This window comes from Struthio camelus, chromosome Z (assembly GCF_040807025.1).
Source record: "Struthio camelus isolate bStrCam1 chromosome Z, bStrCam1.hap1, whole genome shotgun sequence".
Classification (NCBI taxonomy): domain Eukaryota; kingdom Metazoa; phylum Chordata; class Aves; order Struthioniformes; family Struthionidae; genus Struthio; species Struthio camelus.
Genome location: NC_090982.1, coordinates 74,456,598 through 74,482,626, shown reverse-complemented (window position 1 = coordinate 74,482,626; position 26,029 = coordinate 74,456,598). Strand labels below are relative to the sequence as shown.

Here is a 26,029-nt window from a genome sequence, read left to right as displayed (position 1 = left end):
AAAAGTATTAGTGAACAAGAGGAAGGGCTGCAGGCTTTGGTACTGCATTTTGTGAACATAACCAGGGTTTTGTTTAAAAGAAAAAAAGGTAAAGTAAGTGATTTTTTGCATTCAAGTTAATACTTTCAAAAGCATGGACCGTTGTTCCCAACTTAATTGTCTCTCTGTATCTTCCAAGCACCTTCTACTTTGGCACCTTTGAAAAGAAACTTTAATAAATAAGGAAAGGAGACTCATTACTGACTGTAATAAATAACAATAACTTAATCTCAATAAATATCTTCTGTATATTTATGTCTCTGAACGGATGCATTGCATCAAGTAGTCTCTGCTCACTCACAATGACCAAATATAAATGTAGTTATGTAAGTGACATCAGTCCTTTGTAAACCAAAAGAAACATGTTTTGTATAGGCCAGGACTTGCTATTTCTCTTACTTTAGCAGGAAGAAGTGCTTAAAAACTCAACTTCTTTTCGTAGGTAGCAGAAGAACGAAATCCTGCACTTGATTGTTCTGAAGAAATATGAGATGGAAATAACCAGACTTAACCAGTAAGTGGAACTGTTTTGCCTTATATTGATACTGGCCCTAGAGACCTAGAGCCTATGAATTTTGATATTTGCCTGATACCACCTTCCTTATGAGATTAATCTTACTATAATTTAAAAGTTGTCCTAAGTGCTTAGGAACTGCCCTCCAATGAGCAATAGCAAAGTTGATGGCACAGCTGATGGGTAAGCTTGCTCCTTAGGCAAGCTCCCTGGGACGGATGGTGAAAGCTACAACACTACATGGCAGTGAAGGGTTGTGTTTTTAAGCACGTTCCTCATGGATCCAAGTCTCACCGATGGCAGACTGTGTCAAACAGGAAAGAGAGCGCACACGCCATCCAGCCATCGAGAACGCCACCTGAGCTTTTATTTACTTTCCCATCGGACTTAAAGAGCCTCCGTTTTTCTACGTTGCCTCATGCCCAACTGGGCTCCCATGACCACTTGTTCTGCGTCCTTGGTCCTCTTTTCTCCGTTCTGAGCAGATGTTTCCTTGGGAACCTTGGTCCCTCTCTTTGCATTGTAGCAGGAATGCAATACTGGAGCAATCTCCAAAGCACAACAGTCAGACGCATCCACACCTTTTTGCGGAATGTTTTTTCAGTATATGGTAAACCAAGTTATCGTCCAAAAATGACAGGTCATCATCAAAGGCTGTGGGTCTGCAACAAGCTTGCCTCACTTTGTCATTGACTAGCTTTTTCTTTCTGGTTAAATTTTTTAAAATTTTGTCGTACGTGGTCTCGGCTGCATCACAAGATCCACTGCAATACCGGAAAATTAGCTCTTCTTTGGTTTCATATCCCAAATCCAAGTCAGTCACGTTTAAATGTATTTCTGTTAAGACACATCCTCGATTTTTGCCCCTTTGACCCCTTTGGCTCCTTTCCCTTTTGCTGGAAATCTCTACGTTTGTGGCTGCTTTTTGCCGATTTCTCTCCCGCCTAGAAAAAATCGGAGTTTGTTTATCTGGTGACCTCCTCAGTCTTTTAATAGTGGCTTGAATAAAGTCCACTACCTCATCAAACTGATCTGGATAATCCTCTGGCATATTAGCTGTTTGGGAAAAACAGAAAATATTTTGTCATATGTCAATTTTCATCGAGGGAAATTTGTCAATTTGTGGTTCAAAAACATTAGACACATGCAAGCTACCCTGTCCGTTACTTCAGAGAGTATACACAGCACACCCAAAAATCAGGGATAATAGAATGGTTTGGATCATAATGGAAACTTATTTAGGAACAAAGTAATGAGCTGTATCTGTGTAGGTGTCTCTTGCTTACACCTGATGGCATTCTGGCACATCTTTCAACACTGAATGAGCCCTGTCAAAATTGAAGGAAAGAAAACCATGGGCGGATGAACCACCTGTAAAGAGGTTATACAGCCACTTCCTAGCAAAGCAGCAAGTGAATGAAGTTTCTCTGATACATTTCTCTGATTCTAATTGTTAATTGTTGTCTCTCTAAACCTGCAGTGGTTACTATTGCTAAAGCCACCTATCAATACGTTTCTTGGGCAGGACAGAAGGAGGAGTTTCCTGGGGTGCCAGGCTGAGTTATTATTCCTGTCTGAATGCCTGTTTTGTAATGCTTTTCGGGGACAAGTCTTAGAGCTTTTGAAAATTTTCTCATAGAACTTTTGTGTCACAAAGATGCTGCTTAGATTGGATAGAAATAGATCAGAATAGAGGTATAATGTTATTCACAGGAAATTTATTAATGCATTTTCTTTCTATAAAGTTAAAATATCTATTTCATTTTGCACTTGATATATATTCTACCAGAGATAAATTATTCAAGTAAATTAACTGTTAAAGTCAATGAAATGTTTTGACACTGACATAATGAAACTCTTCAAGGAGGATGAAATTGAGCACATTTTTCTGAAACGTTCTGAGATTTCAACTTTTCATTGTGATTTGGAATAAAATCACATTTTGAAATCTCAAAACTTCCCACAGACTAAATTCCTCATGTGATCCGCTTTAGTGAATGCAGTGAATTTAATGAAGGGTCAGGTTGTCAGGAGCCTGTGTGTATGTGCCTTTTCCAACTCTACGTCACAGTACCTAACTCCTCAGTGCCACTGGCATAATAGGCTGTGTCATGCATCCAGCTGAGAGAGTCTCCATCTCTAGAAGGACCCCTACAAATGACCTGAGGAACTGCAAATATTCATCAGAACTGCAAGGAAAGGGGTGATGCCCAACACGGTGCGCCGGGCCAGAGGCCGACGCCTACATCTAGCCACCCATCAGTGAAGGCTCATCAGGTTAGGTGATGAAATAGGAACGGCTTCCCGTGGAACGACTCAGTGCCTGGTTTTCCTATCCTCTTTGTGAGAACAGGAGAGAGGGGAAAAAAAAACCCCACTGTCTACCCAAAGTCCCAGGGTAGGAGGCTCCCCAGTTGTGCCTTTGGGTTTCCTCGCAGCCACAGCAGGAAGCCCAAGTGAGTGCTGGCCTTATGCTGCTAGCTCAGCCTGCCCCTTGGGAGCTTTCTCCTCAACCTCAGTGTGAGCAGAGGTACTTAGGGAGGTGAAAAATACAAGCTCAAGCCACTGCTCGGGTACACATTTACATGTATTTTATGATAAGCAAAACTAGGCCAAGGGGACAGTTTGAGAGATCCCACCTGTCTGTGGTGGCCAACAACTTTGCGGTTAAGTTACCAACTTGGAGCATAGAAGCCATGGTTTTTAGGATCTGCTGAAGAAGACAGGTTTGAACCAAGGTCTTCCGGTTTCTGCTCTGAGCTCCCAAATACAGTCATTTTAGTATCAAGGCTTGAGTGTGCTCTGGACATACGTGGAGGTTTGGATTCCTCCCCCTACCCTTCCCAAAGAGTTTAAGAATATGGCCTTTGAGCATTTGTGTTTTATAGAGGCCTCTGAGCAGATGTTTTTCAGGGCAATAAAAGAGGTCTGTGGGCTCTGACTGGCAGAACAGGGGGTGGCCAGATCGGGCTGGTGACAGGTGGCTGATGGCAGCAAAGCCACAAACCGATGGTGCACCAAGCAAGGGAAGAAGTGCTCCCTTAGGGTTTTACTCCTCCTTTTTGGACAAATGTGAACAAGGTGTACACCCTGCACCAGAGCAGTGTTCACTGCAATGTGGGTGCTACAACAGACAGGATCCCTTACAGGAGACTGACTAGTGAACACCCGCAGCCCAACTGTGGTGGCACGGGCCCTGTTAACTGCAGAGAGGAAGATACAAGTTTGCCTCCCATTGCCTAGGGAAGGGGCACCTTTATACCCTCAAAAGAAGCCCCAAATATGCAGGAGATAGATAGATAGATAGGGTCAGAAGGATGTTAACTCTGTTAGTGCAAAAACTTTCTGAAACACAGTGTACGTGTACTTAAAGAGCAGCAAGAAGCCTTCCCTGAAGCAGTCACATCTTAGAGGCCCCTCTCCATGATAAAATAGAGGTGGATCGGAAGTACACAATGTTTCATGGATGACTCCAGCAAAACACATACTGGTAAAAGAGTGATGAAGGCAAGCTACGTCATACCTTTGCCTAACAAGGGTGATTCATGGGAAGAGGAATCCTATAAACTGTAGAATTTGGGCCAGGGAAAAATGAATTCTGCTTTGTTTTACAGCTAACTGCTAAAGCCAGCAATCTCCCAGATCAGTGACTATGAAAAGATACAATAGAGGGTCAGCTGCTACCTATGCGGGACTGGAACAAGGCAGGACCCTGCACTAACTCCCATATTCCTGTGACACCAGTGATAAGTGCAGTCCTTTTCCACTCCTCTGTCATTACCGCTACAACACATACCCAAATAGCCACTATGAGCCTTATCTAGTGAAGGGAGGGATAGCATGGCTAGATGTGTCCGTTGGATGTGCTGTCCAGCTCTGCTGCAGAGCAGGGTGGACAGGCAAGTCTGCCTACACCATATGAATACTGCCCTATTGTGCAAGATCCAGGTCATGGTGGTGGGTGGGCTATGGTCCTAAAAAGTAAGAACTAGACCCAACCAAACAAGATGACCCAAGAGAAGCAGCCGCAGCCCCCATCACTGAAGTACAAGCTTGGACCTGGCACAGGCATGGGCAGAGAGCGGACTGGCGAGGCGGTACTTCTTGTTGTTGTCGTCGGACTGGGTAATTTTTAGATTTCTCAAGTAGAAACCTAGGTTTCTTGGCTTATAACCCAATAAGAGAAGGATGTGGCCCTAAGAGAGATTGTTCTAGCTGTACCATTCTCCCCTCTTCCTTTCAAATTACCCCATCTGAGCCCTGCCTGCTTGACTACCCCAGCCACCTGGGGTAGACAGGTGGGACGCCTTTGTCATGCACTCATGGACGAACCTTGTGGAAACAGTGTGATGTAAAAAGATATTGGCTGTGGAGAGCAAAACAACCACTGGGGAAACATGCTAGCATTTAACGAAATCCATGCAACAGTCAACCATCAGGAAGGGGAAGGGAGATTGTTACAGGGAAACAGAACCTATACGTGGAGGCTCTTGTATGAAGCCTTCAGCCACATACTCATCCCAAGCCTGCTACGGTGCTAGTGCAGTGAGGGAAGCAAGCCTCCCCCACCTAAGAACAGAGAAATGAAATTGCGGGGTACCCTAAGAGATGACAGCTCAACTAGGCATATACTGCTTACATTGTTTGCAATTCAGGTGCAAAAATGTCAACCTCCCACCCCAAACAGTGATATGTACAGGACTCTACCTTGGTTACTAACATTAGTTGCAGGGTCCAAATGCTGTTCTGCTCAAGTGAATCTGAGTTTACCTAGGAGGCTACGTAAAGAGGGAGAGAGGCCTGTGTTGTGGAAGGTGCACCTGCCCAGAGCCCAGGAGGACATCTATCCTGGTTTGTGTATAAGCGCTACCCCAGCTGCACCAAGGGAGCTAAAGTTGCTGGAAGCCTTCTGCTCTGTGAGTGCCTATGATATTTAAGGGGTAGGAAATGCCATAAAAAAGGCTTATGTGATGGTGCTAATGCAGGTGTAGGGCTCTCAACATGGAATATGGCAGAAGCGGTAGGGGAAAAAAATAGATCAAATAATGAAGCCAAGGGGGTAGTTAACTAGAGGAGCCCTACTTACACAAGCAGACTTGCTGCAACCAAGGCAGGGTAATAGGCAGCGCACAACTGACCCCACTAATCTCACTAGGGCTCTAACACAACCTGTGCAAGAAGCATGCCAAGCTGTAATCTGGGATGAGGTGTGTGCTCAAGTTCAGGTGATCCTAACCTCATACCTCACACAGACATTGTGTGACCTGAAGAGGGTAAGTGGTTGACAAGTCTAATTGAGCTGGGCATCCGTGCTCAGCCTCTCCCCTATGGCAGCATCAGGCCACTTGGGAGGCTCACTGGGAGGGGTGCCAGCACAATGAGTATGATGAATGACAACTTTCATTCCCTAGAGCCGAAAAGAGAAAAAACATTTTTTTTGGGGGGGGGGGAAAATATCCCACATGGGAATCCATATCTGTCAAAAGCACTGCTGAAGTGACCCCCCTGGTATTTGTGGACTACATCACTGCAGGAGACACAAGGCACATGGGTGACATTAGGAAATCTGTGGGAACACCGGGCACAGAGCCTCCCTTCAATGAAACGTATTGGACCTACTGGTCCTGGCCAAGGTCTGCTCGCTTACAACCACACGCATTGTTAGGGGACTATGCAAGTACATGATGTTAACTACAATGGCAGCTGCATTATTAGGCTACCCAGCAAGTCCTTGCATTTTGTTGTAAGCAATCGCACCCTCTATCTGTGGAGTCCCAAGCTAGTAATCATCAACACAATGCTTCACTTTTTGGCACCTTCCAACTGGACTGCAGATGGGCCCTAAATTCACTTTTGTAATTCAGCAACACGAGAGAAACCTCCAGCCTCTGCAATCAACCAGCCTCTGGTTGGTACAACTCTGAGTTGTTACATAACCCCACAAAGCTGAGTTTCAACACACACGCAACATAGTGGCCTGTGCTTATGGTGCAGCATCAAGTGTTGGCCAGACCTGGCAACCACTGAATCCTGGACTCAAGCAATGGGCCTAATGCTGCTGATGGGATGCAGCTTGGTGCTAATCTCTTGCTGCTTAACCAAGTGCAACTGTCAGCGTGACTACAAGCACATCCTCTAAGAGTGGCTTGCAGGGCTTTGAAGGAAACCCTGAGAGCCAGGGTTGAAGTGTGAGTTGACTTAGCAGCTTATAGCAGGCTTGCAGCTCAGGGAAGCACAACATGCCAGTCATGACTCAGCAGGGATATTTGGTTGTCCAAAAAGCATGGGTTCAAAGCCTGAGGGACTGAAACAAACGCTGTAAAGAAACTGCTGAGGTAGGACCCTGGGCAACCAAGGATGAGTAAAAATGCTAGAGGCAATGCAAGGTGTGACGGGTTGAAACAAGACATTAAAGGTGAGTGCTAAGAAAGCTACCAACAGAAATCATACATGAATAAGCAATAACCACTGACCATGGACTAAAGACCATGAAAAGCTAATAGACAGCAGGGAAGGTGGAGAAGACTGACAGCAGGACCACACCAGTCTGACAGACAGTTGGTAGATGTGCTGCCAGGACGCCGGGAGACAGCTCCGCATCGCAGCCACCACCTGATGAGCACTTGCTTGTGATAAGTAATTGCTGGGAGTGAAGGGGGTGGTTCGCTAAGCTACAGGCCAGGGAACGTCAGTGCACTGATAGGGGCTGCCTTGGCATCGAATCCTGGTATGTAACCTGAATAAAGCCAATTGATTGAGAGCCATGACCTGTTTTACTTAGTCACATGCTCCTCTCTGTCTGAAACACCATTTAAAAACCATTTATAGTCTCAGAACGAAGGTCAGCAGGCTGGCAGCTTCGCTTCTCTAATACACAGCATTGTATGAATCCACACTGACTTGACAAATGGAAAGCAAACAGCTTTCTTTGGGGCTTTTACATATTAGTGAAAAGCACATATTATTATCCCTGCCTATAAAAATACACAGGGTTTGTGTGTGTGTGTGTGTGTGTGTGTGTGTGTATATGTGTTATATCTACACACACACACACACACACACGCATACATACATACATATTTTTTATTTATACACACACATATATTTTTTCAAAACAAATTAATTTACTGACAACACTTCTTCTGGTGGAAAAGCTGAGAGAACAAACACATGACAGATTCCAGTTAGGTTGTACAAACTGCTAGGAGAAACTGCTCAGATACTATAGCAATAAGAGTAGTATTAAAAAAAACCTGTACTGAGCCATAGTCCCTGGTCCAAAGCTCCAGGGTGTGGAGGAATTAGAAATTAAAAATCTGGAGCTACCAAGGAGAGTATAATATAGTATAGTATAGTATAGTATAGTATAGTATAGTATAGTATAGTATAGCCCACAGCGCTCGCTCAGTATAGGTTAGTGAAGGTTGGCTCACACATACATGAGTGCAATATACCTCAAAGTATGCAGTCCCTGAGGGAAGGGAGCATATGTACAGGAAATGTAACATCCTCCCTCAGGAAGCACAGGGCTTCTGGGGGTCTTGGTCATGATTTCCAGGACAGGTCCAGCATGGAAAAGGACTCATGGACCCCACCATGTGAGGGGGGGCTGAAACCTTGAGACAACCCCATCAGCTAAAAAATGGTCCCATGAACACTCACAAGACTGGGCTGAAGTCATAAGGTTTTATTTGGGTTTTACATCACATTTTTGAAAGTTGTTTCCTAATTTGAGAACTCCCTGGGGGGAAAAAAAAAAATCTCCTGAGGGCCCAAATATGAGGAGCCTGCATGGGGGTGTATGCATGTTTCAAATCAAAAAGCACACTGGAGGCTCGCAGCAGGTTAGGGCTGACCAACCCGTTCCTCCCTGTGATGGAGAAGACTCATTTCCATGTCTCCAGAGCAGTCCCTCTCACTCCCGCCTTGTTTGTGTCCTGGGGAAGACCTCTCCTCTGCGCTTGGATCCTGTCCTTGCTAATGCCGCATACTGGTCTGCTGGGCTTCTTCCCATGGCATTAAACCCCTTGCCCTGCTCTCTTCTCCCTTTATCTCTTTCCAGGGGTACACATGTTTTTGCATTACCTCTGCAAAAACAAGAGTCCTCTGGCAGTAGCCTGGGGCAGGGCAAAGGGGCACAACACGTGCTGGCTGGAGCTGTGGCAAGGGCACATGCTGGGCTGCTGGTTGTCTCTCTCTCCCGCTCCTCTGTTCTACTCTCCCTCTTTTAGTGCCACGCTAAGCATGTGAAATTTCTAGCACCAGCTAAAAACAGGCAGAGCATTTTCCTCTGGAGACAACCAGAGGATCAGTTCACTTGCTAGTGCTGGGAGTATCGACACCAGGATCTAAGGACGGAGGCTAGGACTGCCGCCTGTGTGCTAATCTGCCTCTTAGCATATTCTCTGCCTTCCACTTGCAGCTGAACCAGCTTGTGATCTGCCAGGAGTTTCTCGCACGATCACGAAAGGAGTAAGAACGTAAAGAAGGAAAGAATGAAACGTCACAGAACTGGTGAAAACATGGTAGGAATTCAGAATACTGACCAGGCTAGGAACAGAGCTGATCAACACCAAATGTCCAAACCTTCACAACTCAAACAAAAAAAGGTCATGAGACATTTAAAAAATCAGAATATTTCTATCTTCTGCTTGCTGTTCTGAATCTTTAGGGCATGCTCAGCTCATACTTTTCATCCAAAATTTGGAGCTTCCCTCTGAAACACAAGGTAAGGTTCCCACGCCTTTACTGCTCTCTGGAATTGGCAGCGTTGAAATGCACGTCACAGAGTGCAGTGCCCTGAGCACTGCAAGAGCCACCGACACGTATGGCTGCACACTTCTGCAGCCAGATGACTCTGGGTGCTCGCCACCAACCTGTGCAGAAAGCCACCCAGAGCTCTGCTTCGTGGTGTGCAGGGAAACGTGCCTCGTTCTGTTCTCTGCTGCAAACTCTCTGGAGCCTGCCTTTGCGTTTCCAATTAATTAGGGACACCATGTGCCAGCAGGATGCCTCTGCCTTTTAGAAGAATAAATTATACAGTGTTCATACATAACTTTTACATAACATAGGTCTAAGGGAATATTGAAACCAAATTTGTCATGTTCTCAAGAAGGCAGTTTCCATTAAGGACAAATTTCTGTCTGTTCAAATGGGATCAAAATTACATTTTGTAAAACTAATCCTGTGATGTTACTAGCAACAGATTTTTTTAAGGCCAAATATTCCCCCGCAGTGGCAGCAACTCAGCATGGTAGAGCAAGAAACCCTCAGTTTGAACCTGACCACAAATTGATTTCAGTGGGAACAGATGGATCTTCAGCTTTTGGAAAAAAAAAAAAAAAAACACAGTCCCTCATTTTGGTGCCTGATTACGGATTTAAAAGGCTAACTAAGAGTCTTCTGACCATCCTGCCTATCATGGTTTACAAGAAAAGCTTAAATTCTATTAATTGCAAAACAATGATTTACATAAGGTTATTTTTTTTCTTAATCTCATAAAGCATAAAGTCTTAAGTGATTAGAAACTTCATGGTACAGAATAGTTTTGTATACTGATATAGGAAACATGTAATTATGTCACTGCAGTACCAACTTGAATTTTGTATATCCTGAGTTACAATGATGTCAAAAAAACCCACATAAAGTATATTACAAATGATAAAATGAGATTTTTGTTTTATATTGTAGCTTTAAATGCATGCATTTGTGGGACTGTGTAGCTACTGCATTAAAATGTCATACCAAACATTTAATAAAATTGCCAGGATAATATTTCAGTTAAACACAGCTGTCTTTCAATTAGAAAGAAGTTCAAACAACAGCATTCAGACTCTTGTTTAAAGTATGATTTCAAAGATCAAGGGGGTTAATCCAGCTCATTACAATGATAAGCACTATTTAAAAAATTCAGACCCAGATCTGTGTTAGGATCAAATGGCCCCTTCTGCAAAATCAGTTCTAGTGTTTTAAGCAGGGCCCTTCTTAACTAAACCATTTTTATTTCTTCTTTTCCTGTTGATTTTAAAGTTTCCTTCAAAATTATAACCCCCGAGATGTTTTATCTTACATCATTTACTGGTGGGAAATATACATTTGATTATGCATATCATTATGACTGCAATAAATCATCCTCATCTTTTGCTATTTATGAACATGACGCTAGTATACCATTTATTCATTGCTTATTTGTATATTTAGTTTGCTTAGTAGTAATTTCCTCAGATACTTATAGTGGACAAGCCATATCCGAACACAGAATCTCTCTGTCTCACACCACAAAGACATATTCTGGGAAATCCTTGGAGTAACCTGTCTGTGGAAGTGTGACCATAGTGAGCTTAAAATTACTAATGTTCTGATCATTCTGCTTTGTAAAGCAAAGAAGTGTGAACTTAGATGGGGCTAAAACATACAATTTATTGAAAATGAAATACCTTCATTAATAAGCCTTTCATGCATGCTTTGAACCAAATCCTTAGAAGACACACTTGCCTAGTCAGTCAATGTTAAAACCAGTTATACTGAAGAGTTTTCATGATTTTAACAATTAAAGTAACACCTTTCTGAGGAATGACTTTGCGTTGCATGAAAACCTGTGAGGCTAAGAGTGAAACAGAAACCAGTTGACTGTGTTCATCAGGAAATGGGAGTATCAAAGACACCAGGGTCAACTCATCTTTAAATGTTTAATATAGATCTGGTTCATTACCTTACTCCCTGACTTGCCAGCATCCCAGGAAACACTGTGTCTTCCTCTTGGTCTTAGAAGGCCCTTAGAAACAGATCCTCTCCCTGGTGTCACTCCTCTTTTATCAAGGTACAGTGCTAAGTAACCTAGAGTATGACTCCTGAGCCATTCACATCAATGAGGTCAGGTACAATAAGCCAGTACTGGAAAAATGCACAGGTTATGCACCTGGTATGCTTATTCCTAATGGAGCAGCCTAGTTTTCTGTTTGCCGCCCATGAGCTAACCCTGGTATTTACCATACATTGGTGAAAATGGCGAATCAGCACGGTACTTCATATTTTTCATTGCTATGCTCAGTGTTTCCAGTGTCTGTCTTCCCTTGTATCCTCTGCCTGCTTTCTCACAGGTATGAAACTTTGAGTCTCCCCAAAAAACCTCGTTCTGTTGGTTCCCACCAGAAGAAGGAAAAGGAGAAGCAACAGGACCGTTGCAATTGTGGGAAGTTGGGGGAAATGGCCTGATAACAGGAGAAAAAGCAAGGCCAGGTGAATTGGGTGAAGTAAAGGAAGCTGCCTTGCAAGCTGACCTGTTGACAAGTGTTTCTGGTTCTCCATCTGGTTCGAGCGGGAGTCATTCACAAAATCCCACCTGTCTTGAGGAGAGCAGGGCTGGCACCAAGGGCTCGGCACCTCTTCTGACCTCCCCCGGCTCTGCGGTGGGCAAAGGGCTGTCTCATCTTGCAGCAAAGCAGCAAAGCAGCAGCAAGTGAATATGTTTTCTCCTATGATTCAGAGCTTTGAAAAACCAGCTCTGAATCACTGAGGAGCAGACAGCTTTTCAGAGGTCACTATTGCGATCTTATTACAGTGACTGCGGTAGCTGCCAGGCCTCCATCTGCACTAAGGCCTTATTGTATAGGGCACGTATGGGATATTCAAACATACATGAGATGATTGTCTCTGCATCTGAAAAACTTACAGTATAAACCATGTAAAAGGGGACAAATAAAGTGGCCTGCCTGAAGCCAGTGAAAGAGCAAGAGTCAAACCTGGGTAAAGCATATCCCTGCCTTGTTGTCCACCATATCCCCTCACTGCGGCCTTGTACTGCTCCAAACTCGTACCACACTGAGATAAATCTACAGCTTCCTTATACAACCTGGGTTTGTGCTTAATGGTCGGTTCTGTCACGTCTTTGCGAGAACCCTCAATGAGTACCTATTACTAGGACCTAAAATCTGGGTCCTCTACTCACAACAAGCCATGTGGCCAGCTAACAGGCACAGCACTGAGTTTGTAAGGGAGGAAACGGTGTTGGTACGACAAAGAAATTCTCTTAAGGATTCCTGGTGGAAAAGCGATCCAGCCCAGCCGGCACATGACACCAGTAAAACCCCACATTGGTCACACAGCCCCGCTTCTGTGCTAGCTCACTTCACATGAGCAGTACAACAGAAATAACACCAGAAGTGTGACCTCAACAAAAGATCAACCTGACTCTAAGCAAGCATTCGTTATTGAGTACGCTCCTACACTAGATCTCCCTTTGGATGTTATGGGGTCCCCAAGGAACAAACGCAGGTAGCAAAGCAGCAGAAAGGAACCCTATCACAGTCTGTTCCTTCGGGCAAGAAAACAGAGCTTTCCTCTATATAAAGAGCTTGTGGCAAAGCCACAACTGACACCCTTCTGTGACAGTCTCTGCTGCTCTCAGATTTTGATATGACCTATAAATAATAAATGTTCTTCTATCATCTTTCAGGTTCCTGCATTTAAACCTTTTTATAATAGGAACAACGTGAAAAGTTTTAACATGAAGGTTTTGAAAACGTTCTCATAAAAATCACTCCCCGGCAGTAGGGGAGGTGCTATGTTGCAGCATATCTCATAGCGCGATGTGCGGAGATAGCACTCAGTGGCTGTGCAGAGACAGGCAGGCTCTGAAGAGCTCTGCGTCTTTCCCAGATGCTAAGCTGGATCCATACGTCCCCGGCATAAATTTCCTAAGCGAGTAACTGCTGGTTTTACCAAAGAAATCTTATCTGCTCCTGGATGGGAGCAGAGGTAGTCCAGATATCCTTACGCAGTTTGTCAGTTATGGGGCGGGGGGGTATGATGAGCTTGCTTGAAAAAACATTGCCATCTGAGAAGTTTCAGCATACCTGCTGTAACATAGCCTGGCTCAGAGGCACAAAAACAAGTATTTTGATTTCAGTGCTTGTTTCTTTCTAAGCTTGTTCCTATTCAACAATCATTAACCATTTGTATAAGACCCATTGGCTTCAAAGAAGAGTATTTGTTGGTTTCAGTTTAAGTGTTTTACTGTCAGATACAGACCAAGGCAAAACGTTAAATACCTGCAGAGTCATACAATGGGGCTTTATTCCTTTAAAAAATCCCGATATTTGAAATGTTTGATAAAACATAATTCATTTTCAGTCTTTGATCTTAAAGACAGGCATATTGTAATCTATATTTTGTATCTCAATGCTTTGTTTGTATCTGCCTAATGTAAACCTATTTTATTCTATTTTCCTTCTCTTTGTAAGTAGGACCTAGCTGCCACGATTCATTGAAACTGTTCCTTTGGTTCCCCTTACCAAATATTACTTCTTCCAAAAGTACAGCTGTTTTTGGCTAAAAATGATCATTCTCCAGTGCCAACCATTCTACCAGCACTAATATGTCAGTAGCCTATTTAGATGTCTGATGACGCTGAAGACTGCTATGACTGGAATATTTAATATTCCTCATTTATTACTTGTCATTAACTTATTACTTCAGAAGTATGAGGTTCCTCAACAATTGCAGTTTTGTGGGGTTTGGCCTATATACCGAAAGTTTTAAGTTGCAGTTAGTGGTAGTGTGTGCTGGGGATAAAGACAGGATATTCGCACTAGACATCTCTTCCTGATTATCTGTAGTTATAGGGATTGGGACTCCGTGACCCCAATGGCTCCTCTCAACTTCTGTAACTCTATGTATTTTAAACCTACTCTATGCAGTGCTAATTAGGAACAGTATAATTTGCAAAGACATTGCAACCTATCAATTTGAGGATCCCATTCCAGCAGAGAAATAGTGCGTCCCTCATCCATTCATCAACAGTCATTTACTCAGCTGAAATACTCAGTCTTCCAAGAAGGGGTTTTCAGCTTGTGGTCTGCAGACCCTGAGCAGGGGAATTTCTGAATTATAATTAAGAGGCCTCTGAAAGGTGACTAAGAAAAGCACGTTCAGATACATTATCTAGCATCCCACATCTGAAAAACATCTAACAGGATCCCTGCTTCCACTGGAAAATTGTTGAGGTTCCTAAACTTAGGAGGAGTCAAACACATAACTTCAAACAAAGGATAGCTTTTAAAATGAGAATAAAACTATATTCTCCTGCATATCAATCATTTCAACCTTAGGTCTCCAAACACCCTTCATGGGAGTATATTCAGTAGACATATTTGAGACTGTGGAGAGAACAGCATCTGGACAGGGACAAAAGCAGGACTTTGCATTTTGGGATTTCTGAATGCCTATAAAACCTGGGCATGCCCATGCACACAGACTTTATAAAGGCTGCCGCAGTGAAATACGCACATGCAGTCTGGCAGTGGCTGGATGCACCAGTTAGTTTTACCGTATACATAACACAGATCAGATGATGCAATGTGGCTCCTGTTCACTACGTCGGATATCTCTAAGAGGGATCCTGTGCATGGGCAGGTTACCTCTGTAGCTCGTGGATGTTTTAGGCTAAAATGCGTCTGCTGTGCAGTCTGCACTTTGAGGAGGAAAACCTAGACAGAATTATAAGAGTTCTGGTTCTTAACACCAAATGTGTCTAATAAACTCTGTAGAGAAGGAAATCTGTTCATGTGGAAGTATACTTTAATACTGACTTTGCCTTAAAAGAGTACTATAATATAACTGTTTATTCTAGATACTTTCCATGCTAAAGGATAATGTTCCAGCTAAAAGCAGTAACTTATCATTGAATAAGCCTTTAACAGGGGTATGAAAAATGTTTACAGAGGTATAATGCACGTATAACATGTTGTGTTATGGTACACCATACCAAAGGGGTGCCAGCTGCAAATCACCATCCAGCGGCTGTGGAGTACCTCAGCCATCATTACAATGCAAAAGAACATCTTTTCCTTCTTTTAGGAGGGAAATGCCTATGGTGAGATTTTTCATTTATTTTTACATGCATACTGCTAGCTCTTACTCAAGGTGCCCACTGTTGATCATAAGACTGTGTATCATCATGTCCTGCCATCTTATGGTACTCTAGTTCTCATATACCTGTTGATTGTGGTTACACAGGGTCAGGCAGTTAGTTACAAAATGTATTTACTGGGAGGCTCATATAAGCCAAACCTAGTGTTTGGCTCCATCTGTACTGTCACACTTTCAAAATTGCTGGCTTAGTTTGTACGCAATGTGATTTGTAACTGTTCTGATTGCGGTTCCTATTATAGCTAAGTACGTCCTTCCCCCAGCAGACTGTAGCATGAGTATAACAGAGAAAAGATTTTCTGATTTTACAAACCCCTACAGCTACTCTTCTTCCTGTGAAATAAGCTGTCCCATGAACATTGTTACCTGCAACACCTACAAACAGAGGATTCATCTCAAATGCACAGCATTTATGGAGGCTACTGTCACCCATTTCCATTCCAGTAAAAAATGCAGAAGCTTGCAATTGTCAATACTCTCTTCTATCTCTGATTACTGACCTGAACAACAAAGGTCAACACATTACACCTGATCAGCCTGGGAGGTGAAGACCTTGCCTATAATCTGGAACAAGGACAGGTTTCAAGCCAACTTGAAGGAGAAGGAGTAGCATCAGATGACCTCAGGGCACTCTGGAGAGAAAGCAATCCCATCGAACAAGAACACACAAATGCGTCCAAGACCTGGGAACACAGATCTGTGTTCCAGCAGCATATATGGCTGGACTCGGTCTCGCAACCCTACTAACCACCGTTCCTGGTAGAGTATTAGAAAACTGTGCTATATGGGAAGAGCTGTAGTGCATACCTTAGCATGCACTAGCTACTCTGCACCCCGCCCATGTGTGGGTCGCTCTAGGGACAGCACTGCATTCCTCTTGGAAAGCATGCAGTACTCAGCACTGCTCAGCACTCACGTGCTGCCCTACGCAGATTTGCTAACGCAGGCCAACTATGATGAAGCTTCCACCACTTTGGGAACTGTCACCTGTAAAGACACTTGGTGAAGCTGTCAACCATCAGTATACCTAGAGAAATCAATACATGCATGGCAGGTCCACCAGCAGACCAGCTGACTGTGCTGTAAGCGTGCATGCGTGCTCATGGCACATTGCCCACTCCTTGTAAAAGAAGCCCTGAGGAGGAGAAGGAGGTCTACATGGTGTAGACATGACTCCTGCTGTGTACGTTGTTCTACCTCTTTCATGTGTTGACAGGTGTGTGCCACCAAACGGAGAGAAACAGATATGTCAGATACACCGACTGCGGCTACTGTGGAACAAAGTGCTGCCACAGCGAGGAAAGCAGCGACATGGCTAGATATGATCGGCTGTGTCGGCTCTGGGTCTTCAGAATGCAGTCCAGGCACCACACGTTTTAAAATAAACTAAAACAGCGCAAAAGTGAATCAAAGTATTTCCCTGATTTCATACAGCTGCCCTTCTGCAAGTCTCCCCTGACTCATCAGACTTGGCAGTCTAGCTAACAGAGGAGTTTCTAACTTTTGGGCATGGATACTGTACTGCTGTTGTGTAAAGATCACAGAAACTCCATGGGTTTCCTTGCACTTCTATTGTGAAGAACAGTCCTGCTTATTTTCCCCTTGCAGGCAGGCTCATCTGTTTGTGATCTGCCCGGTAAAGAGACAAAGACCAAATTATCAGCCTTCCTTGAAATGACTATGCCAGATGATAGCCTATGACCTATCTCTGCTTGGCAGAGATTGCGTTTACACATTGGAAGTAGAGATTTCTGGAAGAGGCTGTCTGTAGCCCAAGCAAAACACAGGTTGTCTTTCTTCCCACTTCTTGTTTGCTCAGTCCACAAAAAAGGAGGAAACAACGAGAAGTTTCTGATGCTAGGAACAGACAAGACTGCTACTGCTACCTGCCTCCTAGAGTTGCTGCAGAGAAAGCAGCTCATGAGGAATCACATTTCCAAAAGTAAGTTTTAAGATAAAAGTTGACATTGTAGAAATACTTCAGCCCTGGAAACACGGAGCACTAATATTCTCCCGCCCTGCAGCTTTTGCCTGAGTTACAAATCGACTAGCGCTGCTTTCTTCCTAACACTCTCTTCTTCCCACAGAATTGGCGTTGCAACAAGTCTGTGCGAAGGTGAGCGGCACAGCAACCCACATCTTTGGGTCTTGTAGGATCGTCCAATGCCCGAGTACCTTCCCCTCCCTGCAGCACGTTCTGGAGAGGAAGATCACAGAGTCGTAAAGGCTCTGCAGTCCTTGCAGGCTGGAGACCTGGAAGGAAGCTCTTTGGGCCAACTTCCCCGTGATAAGGGGCTGAAAGGATGACAGGGGAGGTCAGATCAGCAGAGACTCAGCTGGAAATAGAGGAGATGACAGCCCAGGAAAGATTCCAACGGGGGAAAATCAGAGGGAGAAAAGGAAATAGAAAAGACTAAATACAGAAGGACACAGATGTGCACCTCTGTGTGCGGGGACAGAGGAGGAGACGGATTCTGGAGAGCTGACGCAAAGAGGAACTGCAGCATGGAGATTCTCCCACATGTCGCCGCTAAGCCGCATCGTTGCCCTGCTGCTCTGGACAAACCAGAGCGGTGCTACCCATGGCTGGAGATGTAGCAGCCACACAAAGAACATGCCTCCAGGCACGTAAGGAGATAAAAACGAATCCCAATTATTGGATGTTCTCTGCATCCTACAACACCTAAACAGGGAGGGCTGAGCAAAGGTGAAGGGAGCAACCTCAGAACTGCACCTTTGCCTTTGCTAAGTGAGCACCCCTACAATTTACGTGAGTATTTGGCACTTATTGAGTCATATTAACTCCTACTTAAAAAAGCCACCAGTGTTAACGTAACAATCACATTCCACTGTGAAAATGCTGTATCTGCTATTATTGGAGACCTATTATTAGAGAGGCATTATTATCTGTCATTTGGATTGTAAGCTGTCTTACTGTGAGTTGGCTCATGTGGATTTCTCTGCACCAAGTTCCTAACCCCTCTGCTGTTATTCTTCTGTAAATTTCCATGCGGACACACTAATTTCAGAATAAGGATTCAAGAAGGGTTTAACGAAGGGCAGCAGCACTCCAGGATGTGCACAGCACCTCATACCATGGAGCCCAATCTTGATCAGGACTTCTGCCCTCTACAGACAGTAAATAATTGTACTGGTAAGTCCGAGCACGGAGAGCAGGTTAGCGGGGTGGGGAAGGAAGTTTTTGTGCCTGAGTTGTTAGGTATATGTACCTGATCCTCCTGTTAGCTGCTTAGCGTACAATTAACTTTCCCATCTTCCAGGGTTTTTCAACCAAAGGGATCTTATGACTGCCTGGAAGATAGGGCTGGGGGTGGGGGGTAGGCAGAGGCACTGCCTCTGCGATTGCCAGCCCCACGCTTTGGCGGATGACTTGACTTGGAGCTGCTGCAGCCAGAGCAGAGCCAGTGGCCCTGGCTGGGGGACAAGTGGGAGTGAAAGTGGGGATCCTTTCCTCACCCTGAGGCCTGGACAAAGGAGAGCAGGTTTAGCAAGACAAGACAGCAGTGGCTATGAAGGGGAATGTTTCTTACAGTCACTGTGCACAGCATAGGGAGGCGGCAGGCTGATGGGGGAGAGATCGTCTTCAGGCCCCTCTACCACTGAAGGGGGCCCCTTGGGAGGCGTCTTACCGGTGGGCAGGGGTGAGGTGGAGACCGTGTTGAGCAGCACCACGCAGACAGCCACAACATCCCATAACTTCATCTTAGATCTCCTTCCAACACGGGCCCCTGGCAGAGAGGAGAAGCAGGGTTAGATCCCGGCTGACTGGGGGAGCTGGTGCGCTCCCCCCAGTTCTGTCCCCAGCCTGCTAGCCCTGAGACACCCAGGCCAGGTCTGGGGAAACAATCTGGCCTTAGCTTATCCCTCCCTGCCTTCTGACCGCCCCCCCATTGCCTCCCATAGGGGATGGAGCTGGGATGTTCCCAGTGAGAGACGAGGCACAGGACCATGCCCTCTGCAGCCTCCTCAGTTTGGCGAAGGGCCACTGGCCCCTCCGTGCTGGGGCTTGCCACTCCGGGGGCTAGAGCTGCAGGCAGGCAGGTCCCGGGGGGCTGACTCCCAGGTCAGTTAGGGACTGACCATGTCCCCACGCTGGGCAGCCAAGCCATGCTGTGCACGTCCTCCCTAGGCACCCAGGCAGGGTGCCAGGGTGGGTGCACCGGGGCTGGGCCAGGGTAGGGTGGGCCAGGTTAGCCCGGGGCGCAGGGCCAGGCAGCTTTGCAGTGCTCCAGGCAAACTTTCCCTTTACCTTTTCATTTCACTCTATTCTCCCCTTCCTTCCCTTCCCCTTTTCATTTCCCTCTCCTTTCCCCTTCCCTCTCCTTTCCCCTTCCTCTCCTTTTCCCTTTCCCTCTCCTTTTTCCCTTCCCCTTGCCTTTTTCTCTCCTCTCTGTTCCCCCTTCCTGTCCTTCTCCCTTCCCCTTCCCATTCTGTTTCCCTTTCCTTTTCTCTTTCCTTTTCCTTTCCCCTCTCCTTTTCCCTTGTCCTTTTCCTCTTTCCTGTTCTCTCCTCTCCCTTTCCCCTTCTCTTTCCTTTTCCCTTTTCTTTCCTTTCCTTTTTCCTTTCCTTTCCCCTTTTCCTTTCCTCTGCTTTTCCTCTCCCGTTTTCCCTTTCCTTTTCTTTTCCCTTTTCCTTTTCTGCCCATTTCTTTCCTTTCCTTTTCTCTCTCCTTTCACTTCCCTTTCCCCTTTCCCTTTTCCTCTCCTTTCCCTTTCCTTTTTCCTTCCCCTTCGCTTCTCCTTTCATCTCCTTTCCCCGCTCCTCTCCTTGCTTCCCGAGTTCCCCATCCACCCGCGGCTGGGCCAGCGCAGGCACCCCGATGCCCGCCGCCGGGGGATGACAGCTCTCCCCGGCCCGGCTCGGTCCGGCCCGGCCCGGCCGGCGACAGAGGGCAGTGTCCGGTGTCGGCGGCCCCTGCGCCTCCCGCCCCGCGGCGGCTGCCGCTCGCCGCCCGGCCCGGCCCGGCCCGGCCCGGCGGGGGAGACGGGCCTCCAGCCCCGGGGGTTGCCGTGGAGGGGGCGCAGCCCCGCCGCGGGGGGGACGCGCGACGGCTTCGGCTCTCCCTGCGGGGCTCCGGGGCTGCCGGTGCCGTCGCGGGCGGCGGCGGTGGCAGCGGGGCCGCGGGCACGTCCGGGCGCCGGCGGCCCCTCGGCCCGGGTCGGGGGGCGACGGCGCGGCCCCGCCGGGCAGGGGGCTGCGGGGCGGCCGCGTGGCTCCGCGGAGAGCGCCCGCCTCGGCCCTCCCGCCCCAGCGCGGCCCCTCGCCCAGCGCGCAGACCTTGCCCTCACCTCCGAGCTGGTCTCGTCGGACCCGAGATGGACATTAACGCCAGGAAGCCGAGTGGCCGGACGGGAGATGCATGTGGGCCAGGTCGGGGGCCGACCGCCGGGACCCTCTTTGCGCGGGGGGAGGCTCGGGAAGGGGGGGGGCGCAAGTTCACAAGTCTCGATGGAGGCAGAGGGGAGCCGCCAGCACAAACCCCGCGGCCTCCCCCGCCGCCGCCGCCGCCGCCGCCGCCGCAGGTGCTGTGGCCGCGGCAGGAGCGACGCCGCGGGGGTCTCTCCCCGCTCCGGCCCCGGAGCCGCGCTCAGCAGCGGCGGGAGCAGCCCGAGCCGCGGGGAGCGCCGCCTGGCAGCGAGAGCTGGCTCTGGGTGCTGCTCTTGGGACCCTGCCTGGAAATCTGAGAAAGACACTCCATCAACAACTGCGGGGAGTCAGATGAAGACATCAGGGCTCCTGTAACGCCAGCTGGTCCAGGCGGAGCGGGGAGCCGCGCACCGCTCGGACACGCACGCAACAGCGGGGCGAAAAAAACCCAACTGAGGAGGGCAGGGAAAAATAAAATAAAATAACCCCCGCCTCAGCCCGCTGGGAGAATCAGAGGCCGGCGCTGAGGTTTGCAGGGCCGGGAGCGGCGGCGGCAGCAAGGCTTCCTCCTCCAGATCGGGGGTCCCGTCGCGGCGAAGGCTTAGATCCCAGCGGGCAGCGTGGCAGAGGCGGCGGGAGGCCGGGGCCGGGCAGCGCCCGCTCCGGCTGCCCCGGCTCGGCGTGGGCGCGCCGGCTCCCCGGGCGCCGCCGGGGCTCCGCGGGCGGGCGGGCGGGCGGGCGGGGGCGGCGCGGGGCGAGGCGCGGGGGGCGCCGCACCCGCGGGCGGAGGGGGAGCGCGGAGCCGGACGCGCGGACGCAGGGGCTTTGCCAGGGCGCCGCTGCGCCGCAGATGGATTTATAGGGCCCTTTGGCAGTGACGCGCCCTCCGCTGATTCGCTTTCAGACCCAAACACACGCTGGCCCCCCGCACCGGACCCCGCGGAGCCTCCAAATATCTCCCGGCTGAAGTCACCGGCCCGACATACCGTGCGCTGCGCGGCCGGCGGCGCAGCGCGCCGCGGCTCCCGCGGGCCCCCGCGGCGGCGGAGCCGGCCCGGGTAACCCGACACCGCGCCCCGGGGGCGGCACGTCCCTCCCCAGCCCCGACTCCTCCGCGCTCGCACCGCGGCCGGGGCACCGCGGGCCGCCCGCCCGCCGCCGCGGACCGACGGACGCCGGCGGGGCTCGCTGCGGCGCGCCGGGGGCTCGGCACGTCGCGCCGGGCCGGCACCCCGCGGCCGCGGGTGGCTGCCCCTTCCTCGCCGCTGGCAGGTGCCGTTTGCCCGGGAGCGGTGGGATCCCCCTGCCGCCGGCCCGGCCCCGCCGCGGGGGGGACGCGAGGGCACGGCCGGCATCTCCGCGCTGCGCTGCGCTGCGCTGCGCGGCGGCCCCGCCGCGCCGCCGGCCTCTGCGCGCCCGGGAGGGCGACGGCTTTACTCGCTGGAGGCCGCGGCAAAGTCGCTGTAAACAGTCTCGGCTTACAGCCCTGCTCCTTGTATTTATGACTCACCCAGTTGTCCGGAGGTATGAGGTCTTCATGTCGCCGGTGCTATGAAATTAACGCGAGCGCAGCCCGGGAAGGAGGTTGGGGAAGAGCGCAGGGCTTGTGCGGCGGCCAATAAACCGCTCTTCTCTGGCCTTTTTTTTTTTTTTTTGTTTGGGGTTACTTGGGGGGGGGTAAGGGGGGGTGGTAAGGGATCCGGGATCTCGCCGCGGAATCCCGAGGAGAGCAGCTCGCTGCCGGAGATGGCCGTGCCGGCAAGGAGCCGGCCGCGCGCCGCACCGCGCCGAGCACCGCGGCCCTCCCCGCACGCAGCGCTGCCAGGGGAGGGCGAGGCCCCGGCCCTCGGGGCACGAGTGGGCCGGCGGCCGAGCTGCCACTAAAAGTTACAACCTGCCTGCGGATTTCCTCCAGCCCCCTGGGTGGGGGTTGTATGTGTGTGTGTGTAGTTGCGGTTGCGTACACGAGCAGCCCCGGCTGCCCGGGCAGCCCCGCCGGTGACCGCTGCCCGGCCCCGGCACCCCCTCGGGGGCGGCTGCGGGCCCGTCCCGACCGCACGGGCACCGGCACCGCCAGCGCTTCCCTCGCTTCGCTTCTCCTGAGCCAGCTCCTTGGGCCGCATGGCCCTTCCCCTGTCCTTCCCCTTCCCTTCCCCCTTTTCCTTTCCTCTTCCCCTTCCCCTTTCCCCTTTCCTTCTCCTTTCCTTTCCCCTTCCTCGTTTCCTTTCCCCTTCCCCTTTCCTCTTCACCTTCTCCTTCCGCTTCCCCTTCCTCTTTTCCTGCCCCCCTCTCTCTTTTCCTCTCTGCCCCATCCCCGGGGCCCCTGCAGGGCAGGGATGTGGGGAGGCGGTGAGACCCGCTCCCCCTGCCCACCCTGGTGCTGCCCAGCCTGGGCACCCCTTCAGTGCCCGGCCAGCGCTGAGGGGCTCGCAAGTGTGGAAAGCAGAAAGGGCACAGCACACCCTGTGTGCGGGGTCCAGAGCCTGGTGTGCGGACACCCAGGAGTCTCACTTGGTTTTTTTTGCATGTGTAAAACGTGCAGAGGCACCCCAATATCCAGATCTGGAAGAGATCTCAGGCCGTAGGTCTGAGGTCACGCACCTTGCCGGGTGTAATGGGACAGAGGGACATTCCCTGCGTCAGGACCCACCGTGCCACCATGGTGAGAGTGGTGAAAGTTTTTAGGACATGTTTGTCTTCAACTGAAATTTGGAAGGATCTGCTAATGTCATCTGGACGGACTGTCAGAACAAATATTTTCTGCAGGAGGCATCTTCTAAATTTCCGTCCGATGACAAGACCGAGAGACAAACACAAACCTCCCCCGCTGCAACTCATTGGGCAACATGGCTTTTCCATCGCTGCAGTTGTGAGCGTGCTGAAGTGAAAATTTCAAAACTATCTATCTTCCACTAAATGGGGGATTTGTGATGAAAGGGATGGCAGTCCTAGGGCATGTGTGACCCACTCCACAGGAGCAACAGATTCGCTGCTCAGAAATAATGTCTGAATGGATTACTTTATTAGACTTTTTAAAATTTCAGACTGTATATTTTCATAATTGTGCCATTTGGGGAAAGATCTATTTGCAAAATTGAGATTTCTCAGAAAAACAGCAGAGTAAAATACTCCCATAATATGTTATCTCCCATTGTAAATTTGAAAAAAAGTGTATATCAGTATTCACCTAAAAATCATCTTAACTTTTTTCAGTACGGACAATTCAGTGATAGGCACCTGGAATAAACGTTTCTGAAGTATAGCTTTATTATGGACGACAACAAATTGGTGGAACAATGACAAAGATCTGTTAACAAGAAATTGTGTATATGGTATCCTTACAGTAAAGACACAGACATCTGATAGAGGCATCTGTTTATATATATCTGCATGCCAGAAAGTGGACCGGAGAAGGCATTACAAAAAACAGTGATTGGTTTGGCTCGGGGATATTGTTCACATTGTGCTATCTCTGTGAGGAAGGTTATTTATGTGGAGTTCTGAGACGAGCAATTGTTTTAAGTGCCGTCCGTAAGCACAAAAAGCCATTCGCAGTGCACAACCTGAACAGAGTAGACAAGGCTAGAAGAAAGGATATAAACGTCATGCCTGTATCAGGGGTAAGGGACTTAGACACATTGACACTAATGTCTTGGTTACCCAGTTAACATGCAGAAAGACAGGAGTCCTGGTATTTTAACTAAAAGACCTTCCTAACTAAACTTTTACTGCAGACATTGGATGAAGTGAGCTCAGTGCATTTTTCCTTTGCACAGGTTTTATGTCAGTACAAAGCCACTAATTTCCTTACAATAACATGAAGAGATGAAGCCGAGACAGAGATTCTGTGTCTGTAATACTGCAGGAATTTATTTTTCTTTAGTATTCAGAACTGCTGAAAGCCCAGTTTTTAACATATGCATTGTTTAGCTTGCATGAGCCATAACAAAAGAAAATGTAATGCAGATGTCTTAGCTGCACTAATAGCATGATAGAAATAAAATGAGAGTAAACCTGTTACTTCTTAATCACAAAAACAATGTACCTGCCTCTCCCTCCATCACCATTGCAAATCTCTTGGTTAAGGAGCATTGCTGAAAGCCTTATGTACTGTTACTTTGTGGAAACTAAAGTAGCTGCTGGAAATGTTCCATAGTTGTATCAAAAGCTAAAAAAATACAAAAACTTGAGAACAGATTACATTTTTCTGTAGAGATCATAAAGTTTTAAGCATAAGTGTTAAGGAGCTGCTTGAGATAAAACTCTCTGTTTGATGAAGGAAAAAAAAGAATGGCTTACAGAAAAAAGCAGAAAAAGAAAAATGACCCATTCAGACCTAAATAAAGCGTGTCTTTACATTGTAAAGGTTGCCTCTTTTAAAACAAGCTAAAAAGCTGCTTGACATTATGCAGTATGGTCTCATTTTTGTTTATATGTGTCAACATGATGTATAGAACTCTTAAGATGTCAAGCGCTCCGAATTGTAATTTCTAAGTTACCTTTGAAATATGAAACATTATTTCCTATTCACAGTATGATTGTTTGTGCAATAAGCAATCGTTCCTTTGGTATTAGTAAAAGATGAGATTGTGCTGCTGCTGAAGCCAGTTCCTTTGGAAGTTATCTCAGTAACAGGAAATGCACAGAGCGGTTGTGCACTTTGGGAAGCAGTTGTTTTTCGGGCTACAGCTGTTCTTTGGGAGGTGGTTGGCTGATCCTGTATGATGTTGAGTGCCCTTAATCATCCTCGGACCCTGCAGGAGCTCCTTGCAGGATGGGGCCATCGTGATGAAATTCAGTTTTGAGAATTTATTTTCTTTCTTTCACTTAAGATGATTGAGGTTTGTATGATGGGTGGTCATTATGTTTTGCCACTGGGATTCAATGCCGAACTTGACATGCCTGCATACCAGGATATGTGTATCAAGGTGGATCAAACGGTAGGCAAGGGGTGAGACTTTAGTTTAGATAAGAATCAAAGTGAAATTAAAGTGAAATCAAAGTGAAATCAAGTGAAAATATGGCACAGGTTTCCGCCTGGGGAATGCAAGTTTGTTGGAGCCCCTAAGGATTTATTTGGGTGCCCAGCCTGTGTTGGAGCTGAGACTATCTGCACTGCACTTAAGCTAGCCCTTGTTCCTGTGTCTTTCGAATCACTAT

At 48.0% G+C, this 26,029-nt stretch overlaps 1 protein-coding gene across 1 annotated transcript; it reads right to left on the bottom strand.

Annotated features, from left to right (window-relative positions):
• Positions 1-551: 551 nt before the first annotated feature.
• LOC104147828 (glial cell line-derived neurotrophic factor) lies at positions 552-21,479 on the bottom strand. Its single transcript, XM_068928725.1, has 3 exons — positions 20,791-21,479; positions 19,033-19,230; positions 552-1,609 (listed from the first exon to the last, which is right to left on the bottom strand). The coding sequence occupies exons 2-3, from the start codon at positions 19,202-19,204 to the stop codon at positions 1,119-1,121; spliced, it is 663 nt and encodes a 220-aa protein (XP_068784826.1). The 5' UTR covers positions 19,205-19,230; positions 20,791-21,479; the 3' UTR covers positions 552-1,118.
• Positions 21,480-26,029: the final 4,550 nt, after the last annotated feature.

Coding starts and splice junctions, on each gene's coding strand:
- LOC104147828 (XM_068928725.1), bottom strand. CDS start 19,204: ATGAAGTTATGGGATGTTGTGGCTGTCTGCGTGGTGCTGCTCAACACG. Junction 1,610..19,032: donor CTATGCTGTGCACAGTGACT/GTAAGAAACATT, acceptor TTTCCCAAACAG/CTAATATGCCAGAGGATTAT.